General features: G+C 35.7%; 1 protein-coding gene across 1 annotated transcript; it reads right to left on the bottom strand.

Moving 5' to 3' along the window:
• Window positions 1-5,016: 5,016 nt before the first annotated feature.
• Window positions 5,017-10,129, bottom strand: LOC130245584 (extracellular calcium-sensing receptor-like). Its single transcript, XM_056478327.1, has 6 exons — window positions 9,900-10,129; window positions 9,492-9,786; window positions 8,606-9,391; window positions 7,275-7,496; window positions 7,032-7,155; window positions 5,017-5,930 (listed from the first exon to the last, which is right to left on the bottom strand). The coding sequence occupies exons 1-6, from the start codon at window positions 10,127-10,129 to the stop codon at window positions 5,017-5,019; spliced, it is 2,571 nt and encodes an 856-aa protein (XP_056334302.1).
• Window positions 10,130-11,184: the final 1,055 nt, after the last annotated feature.

Genomic DNA, 11,184 nt, shown 5'->3' with positions numbered 1-11,184 from the left:
GATTAGTTTCGGCTTCCCGCCCAACGTAACAAGGGGGCGGGGCCATGAGCTCACCCGCTCTGTGTTTGCAACACAGACAGGCAGACAGAGGAGCAGGAGAGGATCCGCATTCAGTCGTACATGTACGGCTCGGACACAGACCAAGCAGAGAGTACAAAATCATATGTGTCTTTGTACAGTTTTACAGCCAACTGTGTGCTAGTTTCAAGTGCTGAGCTTGTACACAGAAACTAATAACCACGCACACTGAATTAACTTTGACTGAGGCACCGGATGCGCCGCTCGAAGCCGCGACACGGCACACCAGACACTCTCTGTGGCGCGGCAGAAACAAGAAGTGTCCCGAATCGTCGTGTCATGCATTTTTTAATTCTAAACATAGGTTTCTGCAGCGGTCCGCGTCGCCCAGCCATCGACTTGAGTGTACCCTGATACAAACCTATGTTTAGAATTCTAAAACCCATGCTAGTTAAGATCACAGGGAGCTTCTGGGATCGCGAGAAATGCAAACGGCTGAAGTATAAGGTAGACTCAATGAGAAGTACACATGTTTGCAAACCTACCTAAAGATACAACCAATAATTCCGATTAGAGCGATAATGTGGAGAATATTGATCTTGGGTTGAGCCCAATGAGCCTTGCATCTAAAGATAGAGCTAGGGTGTTCCTTTAGTGATATTGCTTCGACTCACGCTGAAAATGGCGGATGTGAATCAACAAACTGAGGATATGATGACGCGCCTGTCAATCAATATTGGTGGGCGGGGGGACCGCACTCCTACAGAAAGTTGCGGTTGGTTTGAAAACCGCTCTAATTGGTCCACCGTTTTTAATGTTGTTGAATTGAAAAAAAAAAGCACTGGGTGTGCTTCTATTACCCCAATATGATGATCTATACACCATACATGCACATATGTCTGTCCAAACAGCTTGAAAAGTAGATTTTTTACCATAGGTGCCCTTTAAATTTCATTTTTTTATTTTATTTTATTTATTTTTTATTTTATTTTATTTTATTTTATTTTATTTTATTTTATTTTATTTTTATTTTATTTTATTTTATTTTATTTTATTTTATTTTTATTTTTACCATTTCTATTATTTGTTTTTATTTCTCTTATACTTGTTTCTTTTATTCCTGTTTATGTAAAGCACTTTGAATTGCCACTGTGTATGAAATGTGCTATATAAATAAACTTGCCTTGCCTTGCCTTAAAGGCCCAGTACAAAAAAAACAGCAACCAAGTTTTACCGGTTATAATACAGACACTTCAGACAGCTATAACAAAGTTTCTCTCAAACTTTACAGACACATTCTGGGGACACAAAAGACTTATATTAAATCTGAAAAAAGGGGTAACCTAGGTGACCTTTAAGTCTTCAGTCAGTTTAAAATTTAAGCCAATTGCTGGCAAAGGTAAATGGCTGCCCTCGGATGAAGAGTCTGTTCATCTAAACATCTGACAGATTTCTGCAGGGGTACCATTGACTGTCTTTTGCTTTCACTGCCTACTGTAGGCACACTCCAAAAAAAAGAGAAATGTACCAAAATGCACCAGCCATAACATAGTTACTTTTTAGCTTTTAGCATGTGGGATTGAAGTTAGATGCTTAGCCTAAAACTGATGAAACAGCTTCTTTAGATTATGCAAGTAGTTTTTTTTTCTTTAATGAATGCAGGACCGTAGCCAGCCTGGTAAAAGGGGTGATTCTTTTATCTCAAAAACTGGACCTTTTTGCAGTTATTCGCCTCATTGTCTAATTAACTATGAGGTTTAAATACTGCATTTTAGTGACAGCACTATTTTTTCTGGATTAGCTTTTCCGGTGGTAATCATAACAACACCTTTTTATGTACCAAATTTTTTAAATAAAGATTTAGAATAAAGAAATATGAAAAAAACACATATTAGATATATATAATTTTTAAAATACAAATTTATCACATCATATATCATTAGGAAAAAAAAAGGAATCTGTTGAAGTTTTAAATTAAAAACTGCCTATTAAAACTAAATAGCCTATTGTCATTTATTAGGAAAATAACAAACTTGCCAGCACATTCAACTTTACGCAGTCAGAATTTGGCCACTTGAATAATAAAAAATTGAAACGTAATAATAAAAATAGTGTAGCCTCCTGCTTTTTCCAGCCTCTCTTGTAAAAAGTACATTAAAATCTATGAATAGGTGGTTAAAGTATTATTTTAATAATTGGGTAGGCTAAATTGTCCGTAGTGTATGTGTGTGAATGAGAGTGTATGGGTGTTTCACAGAGATGGGTTGTGGCTGTAAGGGCATCCGCTGTGTAAAACAAATGCTGGATGAGTTGGCTGTTCATTCCGCTGTGGCGACCCCTGATTAATAAAGGGACTAAGCCGAAAAGAAAATTAATGAATGAATGCTTCAAAATTAACTTTTGGTGCTTCACACCTTTTTATCAGTCTTTTTTTTCTTAATAAGGTCCAATATTTAGAATAAAAGTTACTTGTAAAATGTTTTTGCTATTTAACAACAATACAGTAGGTCAGTAGTGAAAGATAACGTCAGATTCTTCTCAGTCTTTAAGCCTTCTTCAGAGTTATTTTAACAATTTATGATGGTATATATTTGTTATTGTGATATAGCTTAAAGGGGCTAATAATTTTGTCCTTAAAATGCTTTTTTTTTTATTAAAAACTTCTTTGATTCTTGCCAAAAATAAAACAAGTGAGACCTTCTCCAGAAGTAAAAATATTATCGGACATACTGTGAAAATTTCCTTGCTCTGTTCAACATCAAGAAATTTTTAAAAACGAAAAAATCAAAAATCAAAGGGGGTTTAATAATTCAACTGTGTGTGTGTGTATATATATATATATATATATATATATATATATATATATATATATATATATATATATATATATATATATATATATATATATATTTAAACTCACAATCTTACTCAAAGACACATGCTTCTCCTCTAAGCTTAAAAGGGATCTTGGAGTGTATGATATGGATGAATATGTTGTTTGTGACTGCTAAAATGGGCAATGTCAACTTACCCCATATTGCAACACTCTCCCTTGTCTCCCATATTTATTGACGCAATTATTTTTTTTCCCACATAAACGCTGCAGGTAAAATTATGAATTTCTGATATCTCTGACATTTGCACATAAAATTAGGCCCTGAAAAGTTATAATAGACCTATATATATTAATATATACTGTATTTTTAATAGGTCAAAAAAACCTTGGCCCCTGCCTTTAAAAATTCCCAGATCCGCCGCTGCTTAGTACCAAACTTTAAACTGATGAAACTTGTAACACCACTTGTCATTCTGCCAAATCTGATGTCATGATTTTCTTTTATTTGCACACGTTTTCATCCAAGGTAACTCAGTAGGAAGTGCTGTCGACTCACAGCAAGAAGGTCGCTGGTTCGAGCCTCAGCTGGGCCAGTTGGCGTTTCTGTGTGGAGTTTGCATGTTCTCCCTGCATTCGTGTGGGTTTCCTATGGGTGCTCCGGTTTTCCCCACAGTCCAAAAACATGCGGTACAGGTGAATTGGGTAAGCTAAATTGTCCGTGAATGAGTGTGTATGGATGTTTCTCAGAGATGAATAGCAGCTGGAAGGGCATCCACTGCGTAAAACATATGCTGGATAAGTTTGCAGTTCATTCTGCTGTGGCAACCCCAGATTAATAAAGGGAATAAACCGAAAATTAAATGAATGAATTTTTAATCCACATTGTTTCAGAACACAAGATCATTGTGAGATGTAATGAGAACATTTGCTTCAATCACCAAAACAAAACATTAAGATTTTTTTTAAACTAGTACTTTTAACTGTCATTCAGTAGCAAACAATACAAGATAAAAATTTCAAATTACTCTCTATGCTGAATTAATGTTAATGTGCTGTAAAACTGCATACACAGCCATCACAGCAAACTGAAAATAGCTTTATTTTTTTGTTTAAAAAATGTATACAACATGAAAACATGATCAGAAAACCCATATATAAATCTAATAAATGGCAATATATACAAATTACATATATTTTTCATAGTTTTTCATTGTACATTTATAATTTTCATAGTTTTGATTAATGCACAATGTTAATGTGTAATTATAAAATGACAAACTCGGGCAGCACAATATTGTAAAAAAAAATTAACCTTTTATTTTTCTGTGATTCATATTGTGATATCGAGTATACTGTCATTTCACCAGGATGAGTAGCTCAGTTTAGAAATATTTCATTAGTTTAGATTGATTAGGATGATTTTGTAGGGCAGTGTATCTACATAAAATTTAATGAACCAGTCACAACGATAAATACAGTAGCATGAAATAAACAGTGTTTGCTATGAGTCTTGAGGAAAAAAAATGTTTAGTCTTCACTGTGTGTGTGTGTGTATATGTGTGTGTGTGTGCGTGTGTGTATATATATCACATATAAGTCATATAAGTCACAAATTCTTTAAACTGGCTTAAAATGCCAGCCTGATACTATTTTATGTTTTGTCAGTTTAGTGGCTAATTCGTACAAATTTGTACGAGTTCAGTTGTACGGAATTGTACGATTTTAAAAAGGAGGCGTGGCACCTAACCCCACCCCTTAACCCAACCGTCATTGGGGGATGAGCAAATCGTACTAAATTGTACAAATTAGGTCATACGAATTCGTACAAATTAACCACTAAATCAAAACGTTACGAACTGCCGTGACATTGTGTTGATAATGCTCACACATGCAAGTGATTATTGTTTTGGTAAATTTATAGTTAAACATTGCAATTTTCTCCTGAAATTACGTGTTTTCCTCTGTGACTCCTGGTCAAATATAATCCAGACTTGATGTTGCAGATCCGGCAATGTGCATTTTGCAAATGTGCAAATTGCAATTTTAATGCTAAAATGATATATTGTGCAGCTCTAGAACAAACTTAAAAAATGCATATTATTTAAGCTGGCACCATAACATCTTGAAGTGTGTGATAGATTATGCAAGGGGTTTTGTGTACATCAGAGAGATTTTGTTTGTACTTTACCCATTAAATGTTTTTTGGTGTTTTCTTCTGGCCTAAATACAATAATGAAAAACTTTGGAGCAAAAATACAAAGAATCAGACTAAAGCTTGAAGCTAAAATGGCAAAAATCTCTACAGCTACAGTAAATTTCCCTGGAGAACTGACATAAGCTGGGATAAAGGTGATCCAAACAGCACTGAATATGAGCATACTGAAGGTGATGAATTTAGCCTCATTGAAGTTATCAGGCAGCTTCCGAGCCAGAAAAGCTAAAACAAAGCAAAGGGATGCTAAAAGGCCAATATAACCTAGTACAACCCAGAAACCAACAGCTGACCCTAAACTGCATTCTAGAATGATCTTGTCTTTGTAGTGCTGCATATTCTTGTAAGGAAATGGTGGAGATATTGTTAACCAAAGCACACATATAATAATCTGTACAAGAGTGAAACCAAAAACACTGAGTCTCTGTTGAGGAGGCCCAAACCATTTCATGACATTACTTCCTGGAAGTGTAGCTTTGAAGGCCATTAACACCACTATTGTTTTCCCCAGAACGCAGGAGATACAGAGAACAAAAGTGATCCCAAACGCTGTGTGACGCAACATACAGGACCACTCAGTGGGCTGACCAATGAAAGTGAGTGAACAGAGGAAACACAGAGTCAGTGAGAAGAGCAGCAGGAAGCTCAGCTCAGAGTTGTTGGCTCTCACTATTGGAGAAGCCCTGTTTTTATAAAACACTAAAGCCATACTTAAAGCCAATAATGTGCCAGAAACAGAGAGAGCAGCAAGGATAATCCCAAGGATCTCATCCCAAGACAGAAACTCCACTGGTTTAGGAAGACACTTGTCCTTCTCAGTACTGGGCCAGTATTCAGGTGGACATTTGTCACAGTCTGGAGAATCTAGAAGATTAATATATCACTGCATAACAGCCATTTGTGAACCACAAGAACAAAACAGAGATGATCAAACTGCCATACCATAATAGTTTGATTCATATAAAATACACATTTGAAATCTTAATTCATGCAAAGATCTTTATTATATTGTAGAATTTCGTGAAAACAAATCTTAATTATAAAAGTGGGTTAAAATTTTTTTAAAAAAAATTTATAAACTGCTGAAATGTACCCCAAACAACAACTGGAAACAAAAAGACTGTCTTAACTGTGTGTTGACGTGACTGTTGACTGTCAGCTTTGCATTATGGATAGTAGAATCTTGCAAAGTTACTTATATTCAAATGAAGTGTTTAAGCAGTCTACACTGGGGCGGATTTAACCAATAAGCAAGGTAAGTGGCCGCTTAGGGCCCCAGGAAATCTGAGGGCCCCAAAAATAAATACCTAGAAATATAAATGATACCTATAAATTATATATATATATATAACATTGTTTTATATCATATTTTGTACAGTGAGTACAAATTTTTTATTTTTTAACAAAATTATTAAATCTGTGCAAATGTGTCCCCCACCTTTAATCATAGACGAGTCCAGCAGTTAAATCAGTAAAGATTTAGTTTTAAAAAACGAAATATATCATTTATTATTTTTAGTTGTGAATTCATCTTAAGAAAACAAATTGTTTCAAAGGTTTCACAAGGTACTTTACATTATATTATTATTTTGCATTAGAATGTAGAAAAGGAGATCGAATGATATAACAAAAAAAAACTGCAAAATAATAATAAAATAAATGAGAATATATATATATATATATATATATATATATATATATATATATATATATATATATATATATATTTAGAACTTTTTAAAACTTTTTATCGCTGGAATTGCTTAGGGCCCCAAAATCACTAAATCCACCCCCGAGTCTACAAATACTCTAATGACTATCAGATGGCGTGTGTTTACAGAGTATGGTTAGAAACATAAAAATAAGGTGTTAAGCAAATCATTGGTAAATGTATTCAAGCAGTAATAAACGTACAAATATAAAGATGTTACTCACGACACAAGAATGATCAGACAAGCAGCCTACCTGTCTCATTGCTGATCTCTCCTTCTGCGCATGGAATGCAGTCGTAACAGCAAACAGGTCTTCCTTTTTTTACAGCCTTCCGAGTACCTGGAGGACAGCTTTCACTGCACACAGAAACAGGCACCTGCAGCAGGTGACAGATGCACATAACATCAGAGTCTGAATCAATTTATTCATTTATGTTTGTATTGTTCCTCTCATCATTAAAACAATTAAAATAAACTAGAACAACACATGAAATACCTTTTCACTGCCATCATACCAAATGATAGCACTGTTCAGGCTGAATTCTTGGCCTACAGACTGGGACGCATCATATTTACCCACTGTCACAAAATCAATTGAACCATCTTCCTGAAGCTGCCAGTTTACAAGTTCATACACGGCCACAGGGTCTCCATTAGCATCAAACGAAACCGAATAATTATTTTTAGAAAAATGTGCTTGCTTGAGTTGATCAAAAACCTGCATGATGAACATAATGGTGTGGTTAAATATGTATTATAAGTAGACCTTCACAAACAAAGAAATAAGGTCTCATATTCTAATATTATATTACACATATTCAATTCAATTCACCTTTATTTGTATAGCGCTTTTACAATGTAGATTGTGTCAAAACAGCTTCACATAAAAGAACATAGTAAATTGAAACAGTGTAGTTCACTTTTCAAAGTTTACGATCAGTTCAGTTTAGCTCAGTTCAGTGTGGTTTAATAATCACTACTGAGGGTTCAAACACTGAAGAGCAAATCCATTGATGCATAGCTCCACAGATCCCGAACCATGCAAGCTAGTGGCAATGGTGGCGAGGAACAAACTTCACATATGCTGTATATAGTTGAAGGCAAAAAGACTAGTCCACCTGTGAATATTTACTTATTTTACAAATATGTCCCAAATTATCTCTGATTTATTGTCTTTAAAAAACATTTTAAACATAATAGATATAACATCTAATTTCTTTTGTCTAAAAGTTCATAATATTTTACTAGTTTTATTTTGCATGATACTCAACTTAAAGTGAAGCAACTCAAACAGGTGAGTAAATGATGACAGAAATGCCAGTTTTAGGTGAACTATCCCTTTAAAGTGTGATGTAAAGAAGAATGTTAACTTAACTATGCAAATTCGTTTAATTAGACAAGCTATTGCACTATAAAAAATGCAGGTTTCCACACAATTTATTCATGTTGTCCCCAAAAAAAAACCGATTAAGTTAACTTAACACTCAACAAATTTATGTGGATTGAACATAAAAAATTAAGCTGTCACAATGAAATCTCAATAATTGTGTTGTTTAAGCTCTTTTTAAATAAGTAGTTTGTAAAAGTAAAAAAATATATATTTTTTCGAGTGTGGATAACAGTGGTTTGTTTTGTTTCCAAAAGAGAAAAAACAATAATAGGGCTAATAATATTGACCTTGGAATTAAAACAAATAAATAAACAAAACTGCATTTATTCCAGCCAATTTAAAACAGTCCCTCTCCAGAAGAAAAGGAAAAATAAATAAACTCACACACATATATTTGTGTGTTGTATTTGGGTTTGATTATTCTTTTAATAGCTTACCTGTCGGGGGTTAACTTTGATGTTTTTGTTGCACTGCGTTTCGTTGCAGACAGTGCCATGGAGTGCATGAGCTATAGCATACGTGGCTTTGTACACCATGTTAGAGACGCGCAACTGGGACGTGTCTGTGTACGGGTTCTTTAACGTGCCAAGGTCCTCTGTGCCATCACATGCAGGCATGTCAGTAGAAAGACCTGTCTGCTGTTTTAGACTACAACTAAATGAGCTTTCCCAGAATTCTGTCAGCAGGGGAAATTTCAATACCTTGTATGGGGACAGGTCAAGTAGAAATTTACGAAAGCCCGGGATAACAGATCGCGGTACCGCAACGCCCATCGTTCCTATACATAAATTAAACCGCAGCATCTGTGGGTCTGTAACCCACGCTTCACTGCCAATCCACTGCACTAGAGGAAGAGGCTGTTTGCTCAGCTCTTCTAGGAGAAATCTCATATCACCTGCGGCCACAAAAGCAACAATAACACGAGCCGTTGATCTGCGAATGACATCCGCAACCCTTTTAAGTTTACTGAGCGGGTAGGTCCTGTAGTAGGCCTCAGAATATTCCACACAAATTCCCTCTTTCTCAGCAGCTTTCAGGAATGCTGCCATGCCATTGTTCCCGTAGTCTGAATCACTGCGCACAGCCCCGATCCACGTCCACCCAAAGCGCTTGACCATCCGCGCCAGTGCGGCGGCTTGGTGGTGATCGCTGGGGATGGTCCTGAAGAAAGTAGGGTGCTGTCGCTTGTCACTGAGACACGCGCATGTTGCGTAATGACTCACCTATATGTAAAGACATGACGGGTCATATGTAATTGTTATCAGTTGTTAGGGTTCTTTTTTGTTTTGTTATATACTTTTTTGTTATAAACTCAGCAAGCACCTGTGGAATTCCAAAAGGACCGAATATTCTTGAAATGCTTATAGCCGGCGTGGAAGCAGAATCTCCAACTAGTGCGAGGACTGCGGCAGATTTTGCACAGGAGTCAGTGTCGTTATATTTAAGATCTAGTCCGTTAGCAAGCTGTAAGGCTACCTTGATTGCCATTGGAATAGAGCCACAGGAGTCATATATGTGGTACCCTAAAAAGATGCCCGGCAGAAGATCAGAGCTGTTGTTGATCTCTTGAATGGCGAACTGCAAAGCACGAGCAAAGCGCAGCTCTCTGAAGTCCATGCTGTTGAAGTACACACATATCAGCTGTCTGTTAAATGAAGACTTATTTGAGCTTAGAACCAGTTTTTTTCTTTCATTAAGTATTATTATTATTATTATTATTTAAACTCTAACCTGCCACTGCACTCTAATGGTTGTGACTTCCTAGTATAGGTGTGCTTCTCTGTCCTCACATAGTAATGAATGGTAAAAGCCCCTCCAATGATAAAGTCTCCATCCTCAGAAAGTGCAGGTGGCTGAGGGTCACCTTGAAGCATACAGGTCCCTAAGTCTAGCCCACAAACTGCAGTACACAGTCTGGCAATGCACAGCGTCTTTACTGTAAATAAAAGACGAGCATTCATTTCTCCTGTTATGGCGGTAATTCTAAATGTGAGTTGAGCGTCATCTTTATTATAGGCTGCCAGTCACACTACTGTTGTGTGTATGTTGTAAGTATTTGCTGGGAAAACAAGGGAGTGGTTAATATTTCACCCCAGTCAAATGTAAAATACAGCAGGAGAATGTGTCTCAAGTGTAAAAAGTTTCAAAATAGCTAAATCATAAATTGACAATAAAAAATGTGTGTTTCTGTGTGGAGTTTGCATGTTCTCCCTGCGTTCGTGTGGGTTTCCTCTGGGTGCTCCGGTTTCCCCCACAGTCCGAAGACATGCGGTACAGGTGAATTGGGTAAGCTACATTGTCCATAGTGTATGAGTGTGTATGGATGTTTCCCAGAGATGGGTTGCAGCTGGAAGGGCATCCACTGTGTAAAACATATGCTGGATAAGTTGGCGGTTCATTCCGCTGTAGCGACCCTAGATTAATAAAGGGAATAAGCCGAAAATTAAATGAATGAATTTTCAATCCACATTGTTTCAGAACACAAGATCATTGTGATATGTAATGAGAACATTTGCTTCAATCACCAAAACAAAACATTAAGATTTTTTTAAACTAGTACTTTTAACTGTCATTCAGTAGCAAACAATACAAGATAAAAATTTCAAATTACTCTCTATGCTGAATTAATGTTAATGTGCTGTAAAACTGCATACACAGCCATCACAGCAAACTGACAATAGCTGTATTTTTTGTTTAAAAAGTGTATACAACATGAAAACATGATAAGAAAACCCATATATAAATCTGATAAATGGCAACATATACAAATTACATATATTTTTCATAGTTTTTCATTGTACATTTATAATTTTCATAGTTTTGATTAATGCACAATGTTAATGTGTAATTATAAAATGACAAACTCGGGCAGCACAATATTGTAAAAAAAAATTAACCTTTTATTTTTCTTTGATTCATATTGTGATATTGAGTATACTGTCATTTCACCAGGATGAGTAGCTCAGTTTAGAAATATTTCATTAGTTTAGATTGATTAGGATGATTTTGTAGGGCA

The sequence above is a fragment of the Danio aesculapii genome, chromosome 18 (assembly GCF_903798145.1).
Source record: "Danio aesculapii chromosome 18, fDanAes4.1, whole genome shotgun sequence".
Classification (NCBI taxonomy): Eukaryota; Metazoa; Chordata; class Actinopteri; order Cypriniformes; family Danionidae; genus Danio; species Danio aesculapii.
This window is presented reverse-complemented; position numbering and strand designations above follow the sequence as displayed.